At 41.8% G+C, this 27,884-nt stretch overlaps 1 protein-coding gene across 23 annotated transcripts in view; it reads left to right on the top strand.

The window, feature by feature from the left end:
- Window positions 1-27,884, top strand: part of CALD1 (caldesmon 1) — a 235,953-nt gene that overhangs the window by 143,301 nt on the left and 64,768 nt on the right. For 2 of the 23 annotated variants that reach the window (XM_069588424.1, XM_069588437.1), the window contains exon 1: window positions 14,548-14,873. The exons of the other annotated variants lie outside the window; for them this stretch is intronic. In XM_069588424.1, coding sequence (XP_069444525.1) covers window positions 14,821-14,873 — 53 coding nt within the window. In that variant the 5' untranslated portion in view covers window positions 14,548-14,820. Of the gene's footprint in view, window positions 1-14,547; window positions 14,874-27,884 lie in introns of those variants that run through there. 23 annotated transcript variants of the gene reach the window in all.

Raw genomic sequence — 27,884 nt, forward strand, 5'->3', positions numbered from 1 at the left:
AGTTCTTTTCATGAGTTTGCTATATAATAGGCAAAGTTCACCAGGAGTCGGAAAATCAGTTTTCAGCCTGATAAATCTTCATTAATATTCAGATTCTTCCATTTAAAAATCTTTATGAGTCTGTGGAAAAGTATAAATTTGAACTATTTGTAAATAAAGGATTTGTTTAATATGTTAAATATGCAAGCTGCATTCCATGGCTTAGTTATTAAGCACTTGAGAACACAACTTTTTAAAGAATTTTGGAAGAATTCACCCTCATTTAAAGGTTTAATTTGCTAATTATAATTCATTTTTATGTATGCAAATTTTAAACAAGTTTCTAATGTTTTGTTAATCTGGTTGAAGTCACCAGACATTCTTGAACATATTTTCAAAACAGAATTTCTTTCAAAATATTATATAATTTGTACAGGCCTTCCTTTCATTTGTGCTTCCCTGATGGGTCAGATGGTAAAGAATCTGCTTGCAATGCAGGAGTCCTCTCAGTTACTCTAGATTAGTGAGATTTGACATTATATCTGAGATTATTACCAACTAAATAAATTAAAATGTGAGGTTGTATTTTCCATTTTAATAACCCCCTACATCACATACAGTTCCTTTGTTGGAATAAAAATCTTGGTAAAATACACATCAGCCTCTATAAATAGCAGCCATAAGCCTGTACATTCAGGAGAGTCTCCAGAGAGTGTATTTTAAACTGCACATTGTTTAGAATAGGAAATTCTTCTGATGTTCATATTTTCCGTTGTGAGTGACATGGTCTATTCCATGTCGCATCTTCATTGGCTTCCATCCTATACCATTTAGGGATCCAACTGGTAGATTCCAGAAGATTGCTCAATATGTGCTTTTCAGCTTTTTAAGTAGTCTGGGTCTTATTGCCCGTGGGAATTCTGCATAATGAGGGGCTCTCCAAATGAAAACGAGATAACTTCCAGAGCTGGGCCCAGCAACTAGACCATTGAAACAGTACTTTATCTTTGGAGCTAGTAACTCTACTGTGCCCATTCAGTATAATAGTAGTCAATCTATTTTTCATTCCCACAGGAAGCTTTGCACTGTTGGCAGAACTTTCTGGAGAAATCAAGAGACTAATATGGAAAATTACTGAGCAGGAAGTGAACAAACAGACAAACATGATGAGATGATGGGTTATCATGCAGATTCCAAGACAAGGAGCCTCAGCAGTTATAATTACACTGCATCTTTCCCAAGGCACTGTTGGCAGCCATAGTAGCTGTATGCCTCTGCCCACTCTTTCCTTGACGAGTCCTTCTGTTTCTCTAATCAAAACTGTTGTGTAAATCTAATTTTTTTTAGTAGGAGCCCATTTTGGAGATCTAATATTCCCTCACCATTTCTCCTTCCTTGATGCAGAGGATGAGAAATTTAAGGGGACTTGGACAAAAGTTGTGATATACAAGGAGTTGATATCTGATGCCCTTCCTTGCTGATACTACCCTTTTAAGAGCCTTTAACTCTTCCCACCTAACGAACCATGAAAGCAAAACATTCCTAATATACGTATGTTTTCTGAGCCATCACCCTCAGAGTATATCTTGGCTGCCCAGGGAGTATCATTGCTATGGAAGCTCCATGGTTTATGAACTGAACAGAATGAAGCTTTTATAAAACTCAAGGCTGGGGCAGGATGGAAATTCCTAATCCTTTCATTTCTAAGTGCCTTATACCAGAGGCACATGAATATAAGTTCTATCTCATTGAAACATTTATCAGAGCAATGGTAGCATGAAGTGGGGAGACATGCCCTTCAGAAAGGAGTTAGTTTTCCGTAAGAATGCTGACTGAAGTGAGAATTACTGTTAGGAAACATCCTGGTATCGTGTTGGGTTGTATGATCAGAAATTAAGACTCTCTTCCCTGCCTTCTCAGGAAAGAGTTTAGAAATTCAAATCATAAAACTCAGACTTGCAAAGCAGCACATCCAAGAGCATACAGTCAGTGGCAGCGGTAAGCCTGGAAACTCTGCCACTTACTTTAGTTCCGGTGCTTTGTGCTGCACCTGACCTCTCCAACTGCCTCTAACTCCATGAAAGAAAGTATCTTTTGGATCAATGATTAAAGAAAAAGGACACTGTATAAAGGTTGAGCAGATCTGGGCTTCCTCAACAGTAAAATAGAATTAACACTTCTCAGGGTAGTGGAGAAAATGAAAAGACATATGGACAGATACCATCAAAAGTGTAAGGGGCTGCACGTGGCAAATGCTTATCATGTAGAGACACCTGTATGATTCATTTAAGTCAAATTCACTTCCATTTAACTCTAAGTGTTGTAGCAAGTTTCCTTCTGGTCATATACTATGTTTCAGATCTTCTGGTCATATGTGTTCCAGAAGAATGTTCACATTTCACATTCTGCTGTGTTATGCTGTCTAACTGGCCCTCGGGCATTCGAGTCTTTCAAAAATCTGACTCAAACAAAATGCTGTAAATTGTTACCTCCCACTCTCCCCAGAGCCTGTCACCCCTGGAGAGGCCTTAAGACCTCAAAAGCAGATTAAAAGATACCATTTTATCTTCCCTTTCCTAGTGGTGAATTGAAGAGAAAATTCAAAAGATTTTAAAATGATGACTTTATCCCATTCAGAATTAAATCCTGCTGTTGGTCACTTACCTGCCTGATTTTGCTTCTAAGTGAGCAAAAGCCCTCAGGCTTAGAGGGCTTTTGTGCTGCTTCATATCATTGTCCTTTCCTCCTGAAACTCTTGGAAGTGGTGAACTCTTACCTTGAAGCCCCATCTCAACAGTCATCCTCTGGAAGAGTCCCCAATCAAAGTGACTGATTTCCCACCTTGGGTTTCCTGTAGCACTTTTCTGGTACAGAAATTATTATCACCCATTTTATTTCATATTTGTTCACATGTCTATTTTCCCCACCAAACTGAAAGCAACTCTAAATCCAAAACTACATCTTACTTTTATTTCCCCAATGACTCATACTCAATGCTGAAGAAATGGATGAAAAACCAGCTACTCCAATTTATATCTGTGTACCAAGGCAGAACTTTACTTACTTCAATAAGCTATTTAGGGACTTGCCTTGTGGTCCAGTAGTTAAGACTTCAGCTTCCAAAGCAAGGGGTGTGGATTCAATCCCTAGTCAGAGAGATATGATCCCACATGCCTTGAGGCCAAAAAAAAAAAAAAAAGCATAAAACAGAAGTAATATTTAATAAATTCAATAAAGACTTTTTTTTCTTAATGGTCTTTAAAAAAATAAACTTTCAGGGGGACATAGAAACGTTGGTGGCCTCTGGGGTATTCCCTGAGTACCAGCACCATCCATACAGTGCTTGAGGTTTCATCACCCTCCTGATAAACCATTGGAATTTTGACTTCTATCTCTCTAGAGATATGAAGAAACTCACCTCCTGTACTTCTCTGATTATTAAGGACAGTGGACTTCTGTTCCACGTAATTTTTGACCATTATGTTTATTTAGTTGCCTCATGAAGGCAAATGGTATTAATGTGGTAAGAGCAGATTCCCTTTGAGCTTCCCTGGTGGCTCAGCGGTAAAGAATCTGCCTACAATGCAGGAGACCTGGGTTCGATCCCTAGGTCAGAAGATCCGCTGGAAGGGGAAAATGGCAACCCGTTCCAATATTCTTGCCTAGAGAATCCCATGGACAAAGGAGCCTCATAGGCTACAGTCCAAGGAGTCGCAAAGAGTCGGACACAAGTGAAGGGACTTAGCAGCAGCAGCAGCAGCAGCACATTCCCTTTAGCTGGACTGTTTGCTCTAATATTCAAGCTCTTAAGTGTTATTTGCAATTAACATGTGCATTGTGAGACCAGATAATCATTGCATTACAGGGTTCATACCAAGCTCCAAAGAGTCCAACAGTGAACAAGCTATATAATCAAAAATTTCTCTAATGAAAGACCAAGTTTGTGGTCTGGAGGAGTAAACTTCTTCAGCTAATCCCAGGAGGAAGGGCAGAAGTAGATGAGGGTTAGGGTCAACCTCAGACGAGTATTTACTAACACTCTTTCTGAAACAGAGAGTGTTTAACATACAAGTTGGGTCTAAAGTTTAGACTCTAAATAGTGCACTGTTTTCTAACATTGGGATGTTGTGAGGAGGCAAGGGGGGAAAAAGGAATAGAGAAAGATGTTAGAAAACCCAAGACTTTTAAACCAAGATATGGACAGTTAACTTTATTTTCAGTGAAATGGAAAACTTTTTGTTTTTAATAATAGTTTATATACCTCCAAAAGTATTGTTTGGAAGAAAGAGGAGAAGCATTTATAAATAAATGTTTATTTATAAGTAAACTATTTATAAATAGTTATCAATCAAAACTCTAAGATTCAAATTAATTCAGTAAACATTGGCTATGATACAACACAGTAGGCACTAGATTTCTTAATTATAAAAGTATAACCTTTGGTTGATTTGTTACCCTAAAATTTATAATTAAAATGAAGTTAATGAACTGGAATGCCCAGAACAGTTAGGCTTGGAAGCACTATAGAATAGTCTCAGAATTGTATCTTTTAATTTTTAATTTAATTTTTAATTGTTAGATTCACTGAAAAAGAGTCAAAAGGAAAGATAATTTGAAGTGATCCTAGAAAGACACTGAATCCTAAAATACCTATGGGAATCTCAGATTACATCAGCTTTCTCTACTTTGAAACGTAGGTTAGAAAACTGCATATTTCAGGTCACTGGCTTTCAGATTTGACTTGACTGAATGCTACTTTTTATATAAGTATCATCCATTTTATTTTCTTTGTTGTCTTCATGAGGTCTTAAAATTAAAAAGCTTTCCAGATGGCTTTTGACTTCTAAATAAGAAAAATGGATATTATTTTTTTTTAATTAAATGTTCTCACTAAAACCCCTTCCCTGTTCTGTTCTAAAAACTAATGAACAAAAGGGAGCTCTATTTGTTTTTCTTGCCTTGGTCTTAATAATAGTTTTATTTCATTGCTCAATAACTTCAAAGTAACATAGTGTCCTAAAGCTGAAGAGCTTCCTCCTAGTCTACTTCTAACCTCTTGTCTCAAGGCATATCATAAAGACACTCAAAAATTATACAAAAGAACATTTCTAATACATTCAACACATGTCAAATTACATTAGGTCTCCCAGATGTAAGCAAATGGAATCTAGCTGCAGTCAACTCTATTAGTCAGCCTGGACTGCTGTAGCAGAATGCCAGAGACTGGGTGGCTTAAACAGAAAGAATTTATTTCCTGTAGTGCTGGAAGCTGGGAAGTCTAAGACTAAGCTACTGGCAGATCTGGTGTCTGATGAGAGCCCTCTTCCTGATTTGCAGTTGGTTGTCTCCTTGTTGCATCTTTACACAGAGGAGAGAGACAAAAAGCAAGCCTTCTCACATCTGTTCTAATAAAGACACTAATCCCACTCATGAGGACACCTTCATGTCCTAATTATCCCCCAAAGGCCCATCCCCTAGTACCATCACATCCAGGGTTAGGATTTCAACATATGAATTTTAGGAGATACAAACATTCAGTCCACATTCCTGATGGTATCAGTAAGTCTGGAAAAAGAATGGGTCAGTAGAAGAGGTCTGCGTGGGTGCCAGGTCCAGGGTTGGCACTGGGTATCTAGGAATATCCAGATGAGATAGACCTTGACTCTCAGGGTTTGTTCAGTCTTGTGATATGATAGATATTTTCTCCACTGAAGGAGATGTGTCCTCACATCTCCCCTTAGTTTGGGTGAAATCTTCTTTATGGTGCTCTCCCTTCCCTTTGCTCTGACTCCATGTCATAAAGCAGTCTCTGGTGAATGAGACTTCTTGACACTCTGGTGTGGGAAGAAAACTGGGGGCATCCTGGTTGGGAAATAGGAGCTCCCCAGGCACTGAAGAGGGAGGTCATCCATTCTATCTTAATTAACTGGCCTTAACTGGGCATTCTGATGTACGCATCAATTTCTCGTGAGTCTATGAGCCAGTCAGTCTCCCTGAGACCTGTCCATCCTGAGAACTCCCAAGATTCAGTGGCTGGGGCAGCAGAGTGTCTAGAACTTGTACCACGAGAAATACTCTGAAAAAGACCACTCCGTGGGAGTATCTGGTAGGACCAGCCAACTGGCCTTTTTCATTCAGCATCTCTAGTCCATTGCTGTCCCCTTTAACCCAGAGAGCAAATGATGAGAATTATTTCAGCATCTGCCACATGTCTGACACTATTTTAGGCTGTATCAGATGTCGAAGAGGTGTTAGGAAACATCCCTGCCAGAAAACAGGTGAGAAGAGGTATATACACATGAACAGTGAGTAAATAAGACTCTCCGTATCCATTCATCTATTTCTATCTATAGAAATAGATATTTCTATAATACTAATTCATGTGATCTGTTAATCACAAAATAGGACAGTACCTTAAAAAGTATCATTTATGTAATATAAATAGTAAACACTACCTCCAAAGTATCCAAAACACACAATGGATTATTTCTCTAGCAATAGGAACCAATAGATATTTTAATCCAGGTCTGACCACCTAATAAAGAAATCAAGTTTTTTCAGACCTTACATTGTATCTCTGGAAAAAAATCTGGATTTGATTTCAGCTCTGAAAGCCATGTGTAAATTTTATATCCAGATGCATAGAGTGGACATTAGAAAATAAATTTATGGTGTGGAAATATTTAGATAGTTTGAACAAGAGTGATACACACTGTGAATTCCGTGGCTTATGAACTACCATGCTTCCTTTGAAGATGTGACTTTTTCCCTGCACCAGAATTATATTCTGAGTCCCCACGATAGTTTCTTAATTTCCTTCACAGTTTAATTGTATCTATATACAAGAAATCTATATTCTAAAGTTATCACCAAGGGCCAAATCCAGTTTCCTACAGACAGAGACCATATCTTTCATGTACACACTTCTTCCCTAGAATTATATAAGGTATATATTATTATTTTCTGAGACCAGAACCAGGAGTTTATAAATGTGCACTAGCAACCATTCATTCAAGAAACTGATGTTAGAACCCTACTATTTCCAAGCACTGTCTTACTGTTTTAAAAATGTGTTTCAGGCTGGAGGGTGGAGGGGAGTTGGAGGCACAATCTTTTTAAGATAGTAACTTTTCTTTCCAGGAAAAGAAAGTGGTGCAGCTAGCTAAAGCCCTCATATTTTAAAAAGAGCTTAGAGACTAGACCTAAATAATTGTTGCAAAAGAATTTAAACAGAAATGGAACCTCACAGCAAGTTAGCTGGAAGGGCTGAGTCACATAACACAACTATTTCTCGCATGCAAGTAAGAGTGGGCTCGAACTTTCTCATTGCTCCTCCTAAGATGATAGATTACAAAGAAATAAAGTCAAAACTAGAAAGACTTTATAGAGGTGGAGCCAGACACTGGTTCTTAAAGAATCACTAGAATTCAGAGAAGCAAAGGAAATTTAAAAGGCCGTTTTAGGGAAAAGGAGAAAGAATAGCCTCACTGGATAAAGGCAGAACACTTCAGGAGATATTGGGGAAATGGTGGCAAATGCCAATAATCTTTTCACTGAACAAAAGTCTCCTTTCTGATCCACGTTAGGGTACCCTGCACTGAGGATGTTCGTGCGCTAGATTGCCGATGGGTACAGCTGGAGGTCACGATTTCCTAGGGGGATGAATTAGCAAGGTAATGCTGGGGTTCAACATTTGGCCTTGAGAAGGAGAGAATGCCCTCCTTTTAACTGAACGGTGGGGTCTTGAGCAGAGGACCTACATTTCACTGTGAAAATACAGAAGCACCAAGGCAAAGTGAAATGATGTCTCACTCCCATGTGCCCATCCTGTTTTATTCAAGAACCAAACACATACTAGGGTGGCATTGATGGTGCGCCCACTGGGCCAGCGGGAGGAGAAGAAGGGAAGAACAGTTCACAGGATTAGATCTCAAGAAAGCAGATTAGATAGACTGAGGAGAAACACTGCCTCCTGAAAATGCTCCCATGGAGCACTAAGTGGCTCTGAAAGCCTTCTTTCTTTAGCTGACTGGTTTATTATAGTTTATCATAGTTTCTTACTCCTGTTAGTTTGTCTAAGATTTAGAATAAAATGTAATTTTAAAAACGTACAGAAACCTTATAACCAGCACCCATATATCCTCAATCAGATCTGCCTATGGATGTCAACAAAATGACATTACTAGTGGTATAATTCTTAATGATCCCTGCTGAAGCAAGACTAACTCCACCAATAACTTTAAAAAAAAAAAAAAAAGAGTCCTTCTGTTTCTGGAAGTCTGATTCATAAAACCTAACAAATGGTGCATTCGGCCACCATGTGCAACCTTCTGTGGCTCCTGCCGCTGATTCCCTGCCCCAGTGAGGCCCTGCACCCACCCTCTGCCGCTGCCCTAGGGCTTACTTGAGACCCTCCATTTTCCACGTCAAAGATGCTGTCTCATGCCCTTACTACAAACTTTCAAGTTTCTAAAGTGGTCCTGCGTTTCCTTCACTCTTCCAGAATTCCAAAACGGCTGTGGTTACAGAAGTGTGTGTCTTGGGGGTGAGGGGCCTTTCCTCTGCCCCTCTTTGTCACCAGGCCACCAAAACTCAGCCTAGACTCAGCAAACATCTTGTGGTTTTGCTGAGCAGTTTTCCTTTTAGACTCAGGAAACACCCACTTCCCTGAAGCCCACCTTGGTCCTCAGGGCACAAACGTATGGGTCTCAGCTCAGAGCCAATTCCAAGGCATGGGATGGCAGACAACGCGCCAAACCTCCATGTGGATCAGCTCCCTAGACCCTCTTCACCACACAGTCACACGTGCCCAGATGCATCTCAATTCCAGTGGTGGGCATAACTGGCCTTGAGGCTGGGCCACCAGACACATCAATTATCCTCTCATTTTAACTCAATGACAGGAAAAAAAAAATTAACTTGGTCAAGGCCATTATTTACTCTTTATGAAGCTGTGTGCCCTAATTTACTTATGCAGCACATGTTACAGAAGCGCTGCTCTATGCCAGACATTGTGCTAACTGGGGTGAGAGGATGGGGCACGAAGATGGGTAAGACACAGTCCTCCTCCTCAAGGAGCTCACAGCCTAATAATGGGAGGTAGAAATATGTAAATACACTCAGAGTGCAGTCCAGGGCCTTGAACTCTATGTTGCTTCAAATAGATCATTAGAATTCCCAGACATTGAAATGTAGGTATATATATGCTCTCTGAAAGAGCGTGTCCTCCTTTCTTGACATCATATTTTGTGTTTCAGGCAGGAGAGCAAGAAAAATACTATAGAGAGTAACCTGAAAGAAATGAAAAATGAGCCTCTGGAAATAGTATGAAGGTCTTCGTATGAGGGTAATTAATAACAACAAAAATAGCTTAACATATAAATGTTGGAGATAGATTGACTAAACAACAAATCTGGAGAAAAAAAAGCCACCCAGGATTTAGCACAAAAATTAATGAATGATCTCTATAAGAGATGCTGTTATCAACGTGAAAACAATGTTAGGATGTGTTAACAGGAATGTGGCAGGCAGTGCTGGGACTTCAGCCAGCCACATTCAGCCTTGGTCAAGCCTTTATTATGTCCAATTTTGGTTTCTCATTTGAAGAGTTGTCAAATTTCAGGCTGATATTAAAAGGATGGAAAATAGGCATTGGCATCTAGCCTAGAAAAGACGAGACTGAAGGATGACTTAATACCTGTGGCCCTAACAGAGATAAGTGGATTTCTATTTCAGGCACAGGAAGTCTAGTTCAATCACTGAATAAATTGAGCATTTAAGAGTGATTAAACGCTGGGACCTTGACCATGGGATGTCACCTTAGAAGTACAGCACTTCAGCTCTGCCACTTTCAGAATATTGTTCACTCTCCATCTTGCATTAATATTTTAGAATGCATATCTTATCTCCCTTTGGGACTGCCCTTCTTATCTTTGGAGGCCTCATGGCTCTTAACTCTATGACTTGCTTGTAATAAATATCCAAATAGTGTTAGGTAGGGGGAAGGTGCTGGAATGGAAACTATATGGCCACCATTATGAGGTCGACAAGGGAATGGAGCAGCCCAAGCTGTGTTACAGGCCTGGAGTGAGTGAATAGTTCAGAGAATTGTCTCAGCAAATGCCGTAAACATTCTTGTGATGGACAGGGCAGTGCACCGGAAGACTATGAGGAGGGGTAAATGATGGCTCTCCAGAACAGTCCATACAGCCCTCCACCCCCTCCCCCACCCAGCCCAACACACATTCCACAGTGGGAACTACAGACTTTAGCTAAGACGTGATATGGAAGGAGAGACAAGGAAAATACTGGATGGCAGAGAGCAGAAGAAAGAAGGAAGAGTAGTCTGTAATTTCTGCAAAAGGAGATGGAAAAGGGAGAAACATTTCACAAGAAGCTTTCTCAGGAAGATCTGTTAAAAAAGCAGTAATCCCAGGAAAATACAAAGCAACATCATTTAAGTGGAACATGTTCAGTACCATTCGGGGAGGGGATTGGGGAGGAGGGTGATGCTTCAGCTGTGGAAGAAAGACTCTGAGAGGCCACAGGAAAGGAGGAAAGATGTCGTTAACCCCTTCACTCCTGTTCCTGGTGAGCGGCTGTCTAGGCAAGATCTTTTGCCTCATTCTAAGAGTGTAGTGTCTGTGAACTTTTCTTTATAAGAAAAATTTTCTTCAAGAACTTTTAAAAACATCCTCTTTAAATTACTTGACTGGTTGCCTCTCATGTGTTTAGATTTCCTTTGACTTTAAGTTGTTTCTGTAGGAGGTGTGTGTGTGTGTGTCTGTCTGTCTGTCTTGAGTGCATTAGGATAGTACATGGGTTACTTCCCACATACCTCTCTTTTCCCTAGGGAATTGATCTAAGGTAGAAGCTGTTCTTAAACAACCATTGCAGACCATAAAATCTGGAACAGATCATGGAGCTCCTACCTCCATGAAGTAAAGTTATTTTTTAATCATATTTTATTAATAAAGGACCACCCTGTGGTGGGAGCTTATTTCTTTCTATAGCACTGACCTCCTTCAAACCTTCCCAGCCCAGAATCTCTTTGACGAAAAATAAAACAAACTGTCCAGAAATGGAGGGTGCTATCAGTCATTTCCTTGATGCTGGAAAAGATTGAAGGCCCGAGGGGAAGGGGACAACAGAGGATGAGATGGTTGGATGGCATCACTGACTCGATGGACATGAGTTTGAGCAAGCTCCGGGAGTTGATGAAGGACAGGGAAGCCTGGCGTGCTGCAGTCCATGGGGTTGCAAAGAGTTGGACACAACTGGGTGACTGAACTGAACTGATCAGTAATTCAAGAGTGACCCAGATTTTCATTCCCACTAGTAAGAGGCCAGAAACGTCACATGTATGACACCTTCTCTCTTACTAAAGGATGACTGGCCCAGCTGCTCATAGTTCCAATGAAGGATCATTACTTCGGTTCTCAGAGACACCAGTTCTGGCAGTTGGACTCTGAGTACCTGAGTCTGTGCTACACAGTGAAAGCACATGTGCGTGGTGGTCTCTGCAGAAACAGACGCTGTTCACAAATGACCTTCTGGTGTGTTCTTCCTGATTCCTCTCACCTCGCCTCTCCAGCCCCTGGCAGCTGGACCTCAGAGGGCTACCTGGAAGCAACTGCCTACTCCAGCCCCACTCTCATCTTGTGATTCTCTCATCTTCCTGCCTCTCAAATGCATCCAGTCTCCCTCTCATTGTCCTCTGCGCTCTCCCTCTTCCACACTGGAGTCTGACTGAGCCCCAGATCCATTCCTCTCTTTGCTGTTGTCATGTTAGTACCCTATTAGGTAGCAGGAGTTATGACATCCATTAGTTTTACAAACTGAAGACAGACAGCTACTTCCCAAACACATTCCATTAATTACCAGGGGCCAGCTACAAGAATGCATGATTTCTCTCTTTCTATCTGTACAACTAGGGAAATAACTCGGTGGATATGTTTTATATAGCTGGCCATTAGCGTATTTTCAGTGCATGAATGTCAGCATGTTAGTGGAAAATTACTAAATTCTTTCTCTCCTCTATGTGTGTGTGCATGTGCGTGTGTGCGTGTGTGCGTGCGTGTGTGTGTGTGTGTGTGTGTGTGTAGAAAAAAGTCTAGCCTGGAAGAACCACTGAATTTTTTCCAGGCTAGTCGATTTTATGAGTTTATTCTGATGATGCCAAAATTATACTTGCCACCTCAGAATTGGAGTGGGAGTGGGAAACAGGAAATCAGGAGGTGAAATGTATTCCCAAGGTCGACTGAGTCCCATAAGCAAATGTATTGGTTTTCTATCACTGCTGTAACAAAGAACCGCAATGGCGGTGGCTTAAAACAGTACCAGTATAAACTTACTATCTATTGTTCTAGAGGTACAGAGTCCAACACAGTTCTCTCCAGGCTAACCTCAAGGGATAGATAGATAGGGCTGCATTCCTTTCTGGAGGCTCTAGGGGTAAATCCATTTCCCTGCCTTTCCAGTTTCTAGAAGCCGCCACATTCCTGGATTCCTGGCCCCATGCTTCTATCTTCAGTGCCAGCAAGGTCATCTCTCTGGCCACTATAGCCACATCTCCTCGTGACCTCAGCGGGAGAGGCTTATCTCATTTTAGACCTTTTGTGACTAAGAGTGAGCACATCTGGATAATCCAGGATAATCTCTCCACCTCAATGCCTTTAACTTAATCACATCTGGAAAATCCCTTTTGCCGTGTAAGGTAACATATTCACAAGTTCTGGGCATTAGGACATTGGATGTCTTTGGGAGAAACATTATTCTGCCTGCCACAGCAAATCACTGAATTTTAGAGGAAAAAAATTAAATGGGAAAAATGTGGTAGAAAGAGGAATGGCAAAATGTCTCAATACATGTATCTATCACAGCTTTGGAGCAATAAACTCAAACCAAGTCAGTATTTTATTAAAGCCTCTTGTGTAATCTCTAATTTTATGAGTGTCTTGTGCACTTTAAGTAGTCTATATACATTGAATGATAGATAATACACATAATCAAAGGGATGTTTAAAGGTGTATATTCATAATGTGTGTGTGTGTTAGTTGCTCAGTAGTGTCGGAGTCTTTGCGACTCCATGGACTGCAGCCACCCAGTCTCCTGTGTCCAAGGAATTCTCCAGGCAAGAATACTGGAATGGGTTACCGTTCCCTTCTCCAGAGGATCTTCCCTACCCAGGGATCTAATCCAGGACTCCTGCATTGCAGGCAGATTCTTTACTATCTCAGCCACCAGGGAAGCCCATTCATCATAGTATATGGAGATAATTAACTTTGAAATTCATTAAACTCTATTACTCTATAAACTATGACTTTGAGAAAAGCATAGGACTTAAGCAGAAACACAACCAACATTTTCTAGTTAGTGAAAGTGAAGAGAAGATTTAATCTAACTAAATTAAACTTCTTTAAGTTGAGCACAAGAGAACCTGCTTTGGTTCCTCTCCGTGACTTGGGGTGAACTTTTGAAATGCTCAGTGCTTTTCATCCATGCTTGCAACATGAAGCCATAGATCTCAAAGATTTTTTTTTTAATCATGTGAAGGATGTGAATCAATGTGTGAAGGGGATTGTTTCTCCTGCTATATAAATGGCAACCCACTCCAGTATTCTTGCCTGGAGGATCCCAGGGACAGGGGAGCCTGTGGGCGCCGTCTATGGGGTCGCACAGGTTCGGACACGACTGAAGTGACTTAGCAGCAGCAGCATACCAAAAGAATCATCTTAACCCTACATTGTGGAGATCTGTGTAGTTCAACTGATTTAACAGAAAGCCAGAACCATCAGTATCTTGGTGCCCCAGCAGCAATCTGTTCATTGCTTGTTAGAGATGAAGAAACACATTCACAACTCAGGCCTACACGGAGTGTCATCTCCAGATAGAATCAACACCACCCCCTCCACAGGGGCTGGAATCTGGCTGCTTTCCAAGCTGTTGCTGACCAGGCTCCCTTGCCTGGCCTGGCTGATGAGATCATCACACCAAGTGCCACGGGGGCAGACGAGGCCTGCTGTTGCAACATGTTCCTTCCTCGGGCTGTTGCCTTCACTTCACCAAATGCCCTGTATAACCCAGCATATCTCCGATCCACTGGCTCTCTTCCCTTTGCCTTTGTATGCATTTTTATATCATGCATCTTCCCCTGAATAAAAGGGATAATAGAGGTTTCTCAGATTTGATTTCTCAGTGGGAATTGTTTGCTTTGGAAGCCACCTACACCAGTTCTAATTGAGAACAGAGCTCAGAAGGAGGTCCTGAGAACTGCACCCGGATGAACTTTTTGGTGGGCTGATTTCCGTTGATTTCTTTAGCATTGGATTGTGTATGTGAGCGATCCTAGGGTTGACTGTTTTCCAAAAGCCTGGGCACATGGATCAATCAGTGTCTTTTTCTTTAACTAGTTTTCTACCTTGGAAGGATTCTTTGTAATTGGTCATATAAAGTCTTCATCATGAAAGCTACTGGGGATCCTGGGCCCCGCTGTCCAGTCATAAACATTGTGGAAATCACGAAGCAATCTGGGCCCTTTACAACCTACGTCCAAACATGATGAGCTTCTATTAGAGAGATTACAGTAAAAAATAACAATCAGCTCTCTGATGATCCTGTGCGGAGGGAAAGGGTGGGGAGGAGTAGATTTGGCAAAGGACAAGCCCAGACTTTCGTCACAGGGACAGACCAAAGTGTTAACACAAAGGGAGAACCCGGGAGCATCCCGTACAGTGCATTTCAGCCCAGATAACATGGCACTTCCGCGGGCCGGGTCCACGCCCTGACCGCCGGAGGGTCTCAGCACCTCTGCGCCCGCCCGCCGCCCTTCCAGCTGCAGACATGCTCGCGGGATCCGGATCTCAGGGAAGACGCAGCCTGGCCGCGCTCTCCCAGTGAGTGCTTGCTTCACCTCTTCGGGGGTTTCTTCTTCTTTCTTATAAAGGAATTGCTGTTTTTAAAATGCTTTTTAATTGTGGGAGTGGGAGGAGAGAGGAGAAGCCAGCAGGCAAAGGAAGGCAGTGAGTGTGTAAGTTTCAGACCCGTATGGAACTTTTTTGGTCTCAACTTGGTGGTGGTTCTGATTGGTTTTCCTCGGTTCCATTTTTTGGGGTGGTTCCTAGACCATTTGCGGGGGGTTGATACCTAGGCACTCAGTTTTCTTATTCCAAATACCGATCCACAAAGCATCGGGTTTCTAAAGATCTGCTGTTAATTTAGACCTGAGCCCTCTGCTCGGAATGATCCATCTGCAGGGCTCAGAGACTTTGGGCTAAAGCACACATTGCCCAATCCGTAGAGTCAACAGCCCAAAGCCCTTAATACACTGGCCATCTGACCGTGACAGAACAAGACCCAGAGCACATGCTATCGATCAGAGAACTGTTCAGATAACAGGCTCCAAAGTTTAGGATCCTGGAATCTTAGAATGTTCAAGCTGGAGGGGCCCCTAGGGCTGTTTGCTGAAACTCTTTCCTATAGACTGAGAAACTGGAACCCCAAGGGGCAACTCCTCTCACCCAAAGCCAGACAGCAGTCAATAGCGGGAAGCCAGTGTCTTTGTACTTGCAGGCAAGGGCCCTTTTCACGCTGGCGTTTATGAGGTTTGGAAAACTCTCTGGGTCTTGGGAAAAGGTACCGCACAAGAGTAAGAACACCAGATGGCCTTTCAGTAAATCTGTCCCATTTTTGAAAGTTTTGGCATCGATTCAGCATGACAATTGTTGTTCCAGTCGCTCCAGCATTTGTGTAACAGTTCATCAAATAAACAGGAACTCAACGGGGTCCTAAAAACGAGACCCACGTCCACTGCACTGGCAGATTTCTTGGATAACCAGTTTCTTTGCGTGTGATCACTCAAGTGTGAGAGCAAAAAGGGGTGTCAGAGGTTATCTGTATGGCTATCAGACTGGTTGTGGGGGGGGGGTTGTTTTTCTTAGCAAAGTTGCTGTTACAAGGAATTCTGTTACGTAAAGGAGATGTTCTGATCAAATGGGTGGTTTTGGATCTAGAGCTTCTCTTCACTGCTGCAGTCCCCATTGCTCATCCCCCCCACTCCCCATCCTTCTCTACCCCACCCCACTCTACCCACTCCACCAAAACTTCCTTGGAATCCTAGGTGTCCATGGAATTTGAGAAACCCCCCAGTTGTGTTCAATGGCTCAATTTCCAGTGAGGAAACTGAGGCACATGGGGTAAAGGGCTGGCCCAGTATTCACAGCTGGTCAACAACAGAGCCTGGAATGCAAGGCAAAGAGCCCAATCTAGGGTGTGTGTGTGTCAGTGTGAATTCCTGGGACTGACTCTTCTCGCTTTATCATGCCCATGCTTCTATCAGTTTACTTTCTCCATATCTCTGTCACTCTTATCTACTCATCTGTCATTTCCTGAATTTCAGCAGTTACTGCCCCCCACCCCCACACACACACCTGAACAATTCTAATTGCCTCCTTTCTGGTTCCAGCTTCAGTCTTTGTCCGCTTTCTGACCGTGTCCCCTCCGGCCCTCCCACCCCTTACCCTTGAAGATAGAGCTCACTGTCCTCCACATGGCATTCAAAGTTCTCCACGATCTGCCTTTTGTATCCCTTCCCATTCTGACCGGCCCCCTGCTCTGGCCGAATCAGATTACTCACTGGTCCCCAAAGTCATCACATAAAAGCCACCTCCGTTCCTTGGCTCACCCTATACCTTATGTGGAGAACACTCTATAAGCCTCAGTTTCCCCTCTGAAATGGAGGAACTGAACAAGATTGGGGCTTCTGAAGTGTTCTGTGGAGACCAAGGATTCCAAGGAAGTTTTGGAGTGGGTAGGGCAAGGTGGGATAGGGAAGAGACAGGGAGTGTGGTGGGAGGTAGAGGCAATGGAGAGGCGAGGTGTGATTGGAGAGTACAGTAGGGATGAGCGGCTCGATCTCACGTGCTCCTGACTCCATTCCTGTCCTTCAGGCCTCATCAAATGCTGCCTCTCTCCACAAGGCTTTCTCCGCTCCTCTTTTGTCTCCGCACCACTAACCTTTGCTGTCCATCCTTCTATTATTAGCTTTAAACTAAAGATAGTGGTGAGCATGCCTGTCCTCTTGCAATAAATGGTAATTCACTTGAGGGTAGGAACTATTTTGACTCTTTAGACCTTCAGCTTCCAGCATGGTGCCAGTGGTCAAAAAAATATTCTTTAACTTTCCCATTATTGGATAAATCAAACTCAGTTCATGTAAGTTCACACTTTTCATTGGAGTCATTTGAACACACCAGAGCTTATGGACCTTCTGCTTTGGAAGAAGTTTTAGGTTAAACGCCAAAACAGATGCCCAACAAAATGATTTCTAAATTCCTTTGCATTTGCATCAGATAATTTATCTGTTTCATCACCTACGGAGCAAGATTGGAAGTATTTCTTTTAGGAGGTACATTAAGATTCCTAAATGCCAAGACCTACCCAGGGTCATGTTATTCTCAGGGGCAGTTGTGAATGGTTTTTCAGTTCTCTGTACTTTTCAAGGTGCTGTTTAATTTGTTCCTGGTACGATTATTGAGAGATTCTGTCACTCGAGGTCTAATATTTTCACCACTTACTTTCTCATTTTCCCAAAGCTTGGGTGAAATCTTCTTGAGTCAAGATATGGGGTTTCCTATAAATAGCCATGCTTTTGCCACATTTTGTAACAAATATAGAGGGGTATATCAATTTTTAAACCATGATACCAAAGAAACATAGGAAATTTTTTAGTTCATGCCACAGTTTTCTGAAGAAACTAAGCAAAAAAAAATGACAGGGAAATAAGTGTACCCACTCACTATTCACAGTAGCCAAGAGTATCAGGAAACCCCGTTTGTTACAACTGTCTTCAAGGAAAAAGTCAACAGTCTGAGAGAGGAACACTCAGGCGCCTTCTCTCTTACCAAGTAAAGGGCATGTACATTTTGTGACTGTTGATGTGTATACCAAACCGGCCATTTTTGTTCACTTTGGAGTTCAAAGTTTGGCTTTAAATGATTGACATCACTGGACCTCTTATCTGGTTAAGGGTAAAATTACCACTTTCTGTTAGTGGATAAAAAATTAGAAAGAATGGCAGAGAAACGGGCAGTTGTGCTTTGCCAGTATGGGGCACTCTATAAACAATATTGCTGAATTTCTGCTGGAATGGTGACTATACCAAATCTTTATGGAAACGGTCTCGACTTTCTGCATGTGTCTTCCTAGCCACCTGGCCACAAGCACATTGACTGGGTGCCTGGTGGCCATAGGCCTTTCTTTCCCTCCTGGTTGAAGCAATTTGCATTGCTCACTTCTCTTTCCCTCTCCTTATCTTTAACCTATTTCCATCCTTGACATGAGCGCTCACTTCCTACTGCTTCTCACACCCCCTCCCCAGTTCCCCCAAAATGGCTTTGCAGAGGCCAGGCTAGCTGAAGCCAGAGGAATGGGGGCTGGGGAGGTGTTCCTCTACCATCTGGAGGCTAATTTGCCTCTGGCATTCCCAACTGGACCAGTGAGGATGCTCCCCACCCCCCCCACCATAGAAATGCAGTTTCAGTTCTCAGTACTAGCTTCAGATATATCCTGGGTTTTAAAAGGTGGTTGTGGGCTGGCCCAAGATCCCAACTGCCATGTATAATAATGTTTGAAGTTCCAAAAACCAATTTGCAAATTAAGGTTTTGGAAACAAGCTTTTCATAAATGTAGGACTGCCTGAATTCATTTCCAAGCCTAATTGAGTTTTTAAGAGGAGTCTTTAAAAATCTGTAAACCTCACTCATTTCCATGCATTCATTCAACAAATATTCATTGAGGGTTTCCTGCGCCAGTTAGTGCTGCTGGGACTAGGCACTAAGAACGCAAAAAAGAACAAAGCACAGGCTCTGGCTTCAAGATGATCTAGTCTTTTAACCTCTCGCCCACTGCAGGAATGCTCCTCTGTTCTCATCCCACACCCACCTCCCAGCAGACACACACCCCCGGTCCATCAGGGGGCTGCCGTCAGAACAGCAGAGACACCTGGCCAGCGCCAGCGGCATCAGTGCTCCCCTGTTTTCTCTTTCCCTCTGACCCTCTGAAAGAAGTACTAGTTTCTATTATACTTGAGTATAAACTTAAATAAAATAAGTTTATTTTGTGACTCAGTATGTCAGTGACTCAATGGACATGAGTTTAAGCAAACTCCAAGAGATGGTGGAGGACAGGGAACCTGGGCTGCTGCATACCACGGGGTCGCCAAGAGTCAGACACGACTGAACTGACGAAGCACACAGGCACCATACATAGCCACACGTATATCTATTTGAAACAAATGTTTCACAAAATAATGCTCACTCTTGCTATGTTCAGTGCCCTCTGATGTTTTCTTTTTTCAAGTTGTACTATTGATTTTTTTTACCTTTATTAAAGTATGACTGACAGATAAGATTATTATTATACATCCACAGGATTCTCCAGGCAAGAATACTGGAGTGGATTGCCATGCCCTTCTCCAGGTCAATTATTAAAGTCTAATTGACAAATAAGCTTATAATATATTTAAAATGTACTATATGACGATCTATAGATTTATACACTGTGAAAGAAGTCCCATAGTTGTTAATTAACATATTCATCACCTATCATATTTACCTTTCTTTCCTTTTTTGGTGAGAACACTTAAGTTCCACTCTTTTAGCATATTTCAGTCGACAACACTGTATTATTAACTATAGTCACTATGTTATCCATTGGATCGTTAAGACTTTATTCACCTTATCACTAAAAGTTTATAGCCTTTTACCAGCCTCTCCCCTTGGCAATCACTGTTCTAGTTTAACTTTTTTATTCAAATTCCACATATAAACGATAGCATGCAGTATTTGTGTTTCTCTGTCTGGCTTATCTCAGCACAATGCTCTCCATATTCATTCATGTTGTTGCAAATGGAAGAATTACCTTCTTTTTTAAAAAATAAGTTTTGTTGGCCTATAGTTGATTTACAGTGTTGTATTAGTTTCAGGTGTCCTTCTTTCTAAAGGCTGAATAGGATTTCACATTACTATGTACATATTGTATATGTTACAATATTCCATATTATATATACTTACATACACATGTATATGGATCTCCATTCATCCATTGATGAACTATTGTGAACAATGCTGCAATAACATGAAAATACAGATATTTCTAATATAGTGATATAGCTTCTTGCCCTCTGATATTTTCTTTAGTCTATATTTCATTAAAAAATGCTAGTCATAACCTACTAAGTAGATTTCAGAAGCTGCAAGCTGAATTTTGAAAGCCACTGACTATATTACATAATCTTGATAACCCTGACCCTGCTAGCTGCCTGTTTCAGAGATCAGCCTAGATACTTAAAGAGAGGCTTCCTAGGTGGGAATCAGAGGGTCTTGATTCTGGTCTAACTCCTTCAGCAGTAAGCCCTGTGATCTCCAGGAAGCCACTTCATCTTGCTACAATGCAACTGTAAGATAGAAATGCTTGTGTCTGCTCAGTGTAACTTGCAGGGTGGTAAGACCATCCAGTACAGTGATGTGTGTCAAAGTATATGGAAAAAAAAACTAAGTGCTAAACAAATACAAGTTATTATTAAATAGCCTTATTTTTCCCAATTAAAATTTAATATCAGAGGAGCAACTTGGGGAGACCATTTGTTCTTTATAGAGTTGTGGAAAGATCCTTGCATGGGCTATAAAATTATGCAACTTCACATATGAAAATCTCAGAGTGACATTTGTTTGGGATGTTGTAACTAGGTTTGTATTTAAGAAGCTCAGCCAGGTCATCCTCTTTTCTCTGCCCTTAAATACTTTTTCCGGTTGTAAAATCAAGGAAGCAACTAGGTGGTCGGTGGATTTTTAACTTCTGAGCCAATTTGTGAAGGAGTATGCTTTGCCTGATAGTATCTGCTCTGGCCCACTACATTGATAAAGGCTCATTTCCACTGCTATTAAGACTTTTTTATTAAAAACAACTGACATTAAATAAAAGTAATGAGTAAAGGAGACAGCTTTATTAAGAACTGTATAAAACAATAAATTTCTAAAGAAAATGTGGTACTTTTCTCACTGACCATTCACTTTTTATTTATAACCTTTATTGTAAACTTCTCATGCAGACATTGATTAGAATGCTTCTTACATCTTGATATTGCTATTTAGGTCGTATTTTAGGCTGGTATTTTCTATGCTAATGAATTCCTTTTGAAGGTCTAACCCACACTAGACAGGCTCTTCCAGGCTAGCTGTGTCTTTTCTTTCCATGACTTCTTTCTGATAGTTACAAGGAATAAGCACTCACCTTTTATAGAACTCAATTTGGTAAGTCACTATACCTTGCTTTTTATATGCAACAGAGAGAATATGTGCTTAGTCACTCAGTCGTGTCTGACTCTTGCGACCCCATGGACTATAGCCTGCCAGGTTCCTCTGTCCATGGGGATTCTCCAGGCAAGAATGCTGGAGTGGGTTGCCATGCAGTTCTCCAGGGGATCTTCCCAACCCAGGGATTGAACCCAGGCCTCCCGCACTGCAGACAGATTCTTTACCAACTGAGCCGCCAGGAAGAGATAAAATAATAATATGATAAAGTGAGGACTATACTCACCCCAAGATAATTAGCCACTTTTGCTCTTTGAAGAGTGAAAACATTCTTGCACAGATCAGCGATACCCTACCAAAGGCCACACTTTATAATTATCTTGCATAGTTTCCAGAGAAGGGTACATGAAATACAAAAAATTTAAGTAATTTTTTCAACCCACCTTTAATATGGTTTCATGATATTTATAGCTTTTGTGTGTAATTCCCATAGCTACTTAATGAATTAATATATGTCTAAGAATTGAATTGAAAATAATGGTTTTCACACAACTTTTTAATCAGTGTAAATTTAAGGTCCAAGGTGGCCTGTGTACACTGAACTTTTGAAGCAGAAGAGATGGCTTTAAAGAAGAGCTGATCACTTACCTCTGCTATTTCTCAGGTAGTCTTTCCAGAGTGAAACAGCACTGCTGGCTGGGAAAAAGGTCTCAGTACTGTTTCTACTGACCTGACCCAGCTGTCAAAGCACTAAATGGGCACATTATTGGCAGGTGAAAACTAGAGCCAGGTATCCTGACTCCCACATCTGTGTTTGAACTTTGGTCTTTGATGAGTGTGTGATTGAGCAGATCTATTAATTTCAGTGGGCCTAAGTTTCTTCATATGTGGGGTGGAGCAGGTGGGGGGAAAGAAAGGTATAGTATCTGTCTTGCAGGTTTAGTGAAAATTAAAGGAATTAGTTACGTGAAGGTGTATAAACCACAGCAGATAATCAGTGTTAAATTTTCCACCTTCCTCTTCCGTAGGAGCTCTTCTTTTCCTACAGATCCTAGAAGAGAAATGGCTTGATATCTTACACCAACAAAGCTACTGGGGTGTAAGATGCTGTAAAGCCAGGTGAATTCAGTTCGTGATTGACATGTGTTCAAAAAAATCCATCTATTTTTAAAAAGTTAGAGGAGCTTCTCATCTCAGATTTTAGCTGTTCCATGTACTTCCGACTTAAAAACTATAACCCATACTGCAATACTTTGGATAACTCTTAAAGTTAAAAGAAACTTGCTAAAAATAGGCTTTGGGGGCAAAATATAAAATTGCTACTTTCTAAAACTGGCCTAAACCGGACACATTGTGAAGGAGGACATAGTAAGAAGTAGGAATTTGTTTGCCAAAAACTTTGATGCCACCAATCTCTAAGTAAGCTAGATAGAGAACGCGAGTATAAATTAAGAATACTAACTTTGAAAAAATGCAGATAAAGTTGGAGCTGGACTCAAATCCTAGTTGCATCATTTTATTAACTATGTGCCCTTGAGCTGATTACCTAATCTCACTGAGGTTTTTCAGTTTATTTGTCTATAAAATGAGGAAAAGATATGTAAAGTGGTTAGCACGGTGCCTGGCACTTAGCTCAAAAAGATGTGTGTGGGGTGATAGACAATAATAATTACTGGCATTAACTGGATGCCTAAGGGAATGAGTCTGAGGTAGCTTCCTGGTACAGTAAGCCCCCTACACATGAATCTTCAAGTAGTGAGCTTTCAGAGATGTGAACGTGCATTCCGCCAACATCAGGCATGCGTGAAAGTGCAGCTTGCCCTCCATCTCCTTGGCAGTCCGTCAGCTCTACCATCTCCCACCTCCACTCCCTCCTCCACTCAGTAACTCTTCTTGCCTGTTCACTCAATGCCAGCCTCTATGTATCAGCTTACTACTGTACTTTTCAAGATAATGTTCTTAAAAATGGTTTCTTTATTTTTTGTGGGTTTTTTTTTTTTATGTATTATGTATGTGAAAAGTACACTATTACGGTACAGTGCTGTATAGCCAATTGTGATAGTTGGGTACCTAGGCTAACTTTGTTGGCCTTACAGATACCCTCTCGGAACAGAACTTGTTCATATGTAGTGGACTTACTGTATTCACAGAACTGTGAATGACTGTGATGAGTCGTATTAGTTTCCTAGGGCTCACATAACAGTACCACAAACTAGGTGGCGTAGAACCACAGAAACTCATTGTCTCTCACAGTTTTAGAGGCTAGAAGCCTGATGTCAAGGTGTCTGCAGGACTATGCGCCCCCTGAATCCTATAGGGGAAGATTCTTCCTTGCCTTTTCTGGATGCTGGTGGCCCCAGCTGGGCCTTGGTTTGTGGCAGGATAGCTCTAATTTTTCCATTACTTCTCATGACATTCTCCCTATTTCTCTTCACATCATCTTCCCTCTGTCTGTCTCTGCGTCTGAATCTCTCCTTTTTATAAGAACTCCAGTCATTGTGGATTGGAGTTCACCCTAATGAACTTATCTTAAATTGATTACATCCTAATTCCAAATAAAGTCATGTCCTGAGGTACTGGAGGCTAGGACTTCAAGGCATTTTTGGAGACAACACAATTAGACCCCACATAATTATGTGGGTACACAGAGTTCCTAGAATTAAATGCAACAAACCTGGGCCTTACCTCTACATTTTAAAGTTTGCTGAGGTCTCCACAAATTGAGTAAACCTTCTGTACCCTGGAGATACCTTATGTGGAAATGGTATTCTGATGTGAGTTTGCTGAGTAATAGATATTCCCGGGGGGATTCCCAGGTGGCTCAGTGGGTAAAGAATCCACCTGCAGTGCAGGAGAAGCAGGTTCAGTCCCTGTGTCGGGAAGATCCTCTGGAGGAGGGCGTGGCAGCCCACTCCAGTATTCTTGCCTGGAGAATCCCATGGACAGAGGAGCCTGCTGGGCTGCAGTCCATAGGGTCACATAGAGTTGGACACGACTGAAGCAACTTAGCAGGCATGCACATAGGTACTTCCTGATCACTAAAGGACAAAAGCTCCTTGGGCTCAAGCATTATGGGGCTTTCCTTTTAACCTCAGTGAGTGAAAGGCACCCAAGAAGTATGTATGTCTAGCATAGCCTCTTCTCACCCCAAGGGAGACAGCCTTGAAGTCATAAATTGAATAATGCCAGGCCTGTACTGTGTGAGTTAGTATCACGGGAAAGATTTACTTTCCACTTATTCTCCCTCACTTGTATACATTTTTAAACTTCTGACCTTAATTAAACATTCAGTTTGACCCAGGGAAGCATTATAAGTCTGTCTCTCTCAGATCTGAAGACTTGCAGGCTGGAAGGGAGATGCCGTAAAACATTCCCTCCATCCAGGAGCTTAAGAAGGCCAGTTTTATGAGTCTACCTAGAGCTACAGGTAAATCTCAAACCAAGACCCTCAGACACCAGAGGAGCAAAAGGAACACAGCAAAGGTGAGAACTGAGCATATGAGGAAATAAAATTATAAGTTACAATGGAAGGCAACTTCATAAATTAGATGGGCTACTAATTCAATGTAATGAACCACACACCAAAATAAACAGTAGAAGGTGCTTGTAATCGTTGAGAAAAATTAGCAAAGTGGAACCATGTTGTTGTTCAGTCGCTAAGTAGTGTCCGACTCTTTGCAACCCCATGGGCTGAAACACATCAGGCTCCTCTGTCCTCCACTGTCTCCTGGAGTTTGCTTAAATTCATGTCCATTGAGTTGGTGATGCCATCTAATCATCTCATCCTCTGTTGCGCTCTTCTCCTTTTGCATTCAGTCTTTCACAGCATCAGGGTCTTTTCCAGGGAGTAGGCTCTTTGCATCAGGTGGCCAAAGTATTGGAGCTTCAGCAGAAACACTCGATCCTTAAACTGAATACTGTCCTAGCTTCCTCGGGCTGCCTTAACAGAGCACTACATACTTTAAACCAACGTACTACATACATTAAACCAACAGGCAGGGTTGTTCCCTTTGGAGGGCCATGACGGAGAATCTGTTCCAGGCCTCTCTCCTAGCTTCTCTTGGTCTCCTGGTCATCTTTAACTCTCCTTGGCATGTAGATATATCACTCCAGGCCTCTGCCTTCCTCTGACATTCTCTCTGTTTCTTCACATAGTCTGCCTTCCATGCATGTCTCTTTCTGTGTCCAGTTTTCTTCCTTTTTATAAGGACTCCAGTCCTATTGGATGAGGGCCCACCTTATGACCATCATAACTTGATTACCTCTGTAAAGGCCTTATTTCCAAATAAGATCACCTTCTGAGGTTCTGGGGGTTAGGTCACCAACCAATCTTTTTTTTTTTTTTCATAATTTTATTTTTTATTTATTTATTTTTGGCTGTGCTGGGTCTTTGTTGCTGCCAGGCTTTCTCTAGTTGTGGCAAATGGGGGCTACCCCCTAGTTGAGGTGCATAGACTTCTCATTGTGGTGGCCTCTCTTGTCAAGGAGCACGGGCTCTAGCTGCTCAGACTTCAGTAGTTGCAGCACGTGGGCTCAGTAATTGTGGATCTCTGGCTCTACAGACTCAGTAGTTGTGGTGCATGGGCTTAGTTGCTCCAAGGCATGTGGGATCTTCTCCGAGACATGTTCTATCCCTCCCAGATCAGGGATAGAACCTGTGTCTCCTGCATTGGCAGGTGAATTCTTTACCACTGAGCCACTAGGAAGCCCCCAACCGATCATTTTTAGAAAGGACACACATCAACCCATTACAGATTCTGAGAGATTTAAAATAACTTTAGCATGACATTGCATAGTTTAATTCATAAGCAGTAAGTGGGATAACTTTCTAGTACAATTAGAATACCAGCTGACTGAAGGATATGGGGGCAGTGTCAGGCCATCTGTTTAAAGCCATTCTGGTGACACTCAGAACCAACCTCTATGCATAAAGTTCTGAACCATCAATTCTCCACTAAGTTTGGGTGTTAAGCCAGCCCCAAAGAATAATAGAAAAGGGGATTATCCTCTTCTACTGGCATGCATGCATTTTCTGGAATGGAAAGATAAAGCTGTCTGATGATAAATTTTACATTTTAATGACAAGTGACATGGGGACTAAGAGAGAGACAGAGAAAATGAGAGATAAAAAGCATTCCACTTACTGCACATTTTTAGCCCCTACTCTTCCTCTCCACACTCCACCCCTCAAAAAAAAAACAAAAAATACAGAGACAAGGTAGTCAACAGAGAAGGAATAAAGGAATACCAGCAAAAGAATATTTCCCTATGTTTGTTCTGCATTTCTAAGCCTTCTCTGGTGTTAATATTCTCAGTGAAAAGGAGTTTAAGATCATTGAGTAGAAAAATCTCCCTGCCCAGTTCTCCCCTTCATGCTTGGAAACAACAGCATGCCCTGGAAGACATAAGCACAGAACCTATTTTCTATATGATGATGAAGAGGAGGAAGAGAAGGAGGGTAAAAATAATAGTAATAATAAATAATAATAATAATAATAGCTAGCACTCATACAGTACTTAGAATGTGCCAAGCCCTGTGCTAGTACATTACAAATATGTGTTTATTTAATTCTTCAACAGCATGATGCGTTGAGTACCATTATCTCCCATTTTCGGTCAGTTCAGTCGCTCAGTCGTGTCTAACTTTGGCAACCCCATGGACTGCAGCCCGCCAGGCTTCCCTGTCCATCACTAACCCCCAGAACTTGCTCAAACTCATGTCCATTTTACAGATGAGGAAAATGAGGCCAAAGAGGTTGATTCACTAGCCCTCTTCCTCCCTGTGTGGGTGTGTAATGCCTGGCTTCTGCCTCCTGGCTGACTCCCGGTGGCTCCCTCCTTTCTCCAGCCTGGATGTTATTCCAGGCCTGTACTTTCACAGCTCTAACCTCTGGTCTTTGAGTGGGAGAATCTGGCAGCAGTTGTAATATGACATCAGATCCTGCTTGATGAGCAAGCTTCTCCTGGTGGAGCAGGGCTGGATGGGGTGAGACGAGTGGTCTGGTGAGGGTCTTTGATCTTTCATGACTCTTTACCTTAAACAACCCACCCAGGGGACTACAGATTGCTTTAAGGGCCCTACAAAGAGGCAGTGAGTGTACCTTTCCCCTATGGTGGGAGAGCTGTGCCGTTAATAATCACATGGCTTTCTTATGCTATTTAAAAGACAATAAACTCTTTGAATAATTTTGACCTTTTCCATATCTTAACTTCTCAGTCCTGCCCTGTCAAAGAACTGAGACCTGAAACAAAAGAGACAAGCTATGTCATAGTTGTGCAAAGAGCCCAGACTTTGGTGTCGGCCAGAAGCGCAAGCTAAGATCCTACAGGTATAAGCCTGGGCGGGTGACTTGACTTCTTTGGGCCAGGTTTGTTCCTCTCGTCTGTAGAGGGGATCTGTTGTGTGTGTTCAGTGCTGTTGTAAGGGTTAGATGAGATGCCTCCTGTGCATTGCCTGACACCTAGTCAGTACAGGCAGATCTCACTTTATTGAGCTTCACAGATACTGTGTTTTTTACAGATTGAAGGTTTTGTCAACACTGCATTGACAAGTCTATTGATGCCATTTAATCAACAGCATTTGCTCTCTTTGTGTCT

The sequence above is a fragment of the Ovis canadensis genome, chromosome 4 (genome assembly GCF_042477335.2).
Source record: "Ovis canadensis isolate MfBH-ARS-UI-01 breed Bighorn chromosome 4, ARS-UI_OviCan_v2, whole genome shotgun sequence".
Classification (NCBI taxonomy): domain Eukaryota; kingdom Metazoa; phylum Chordata; class Mammalia; order Artiodactyla; family Bovidae; genus Ovis; species Ovis canadensis.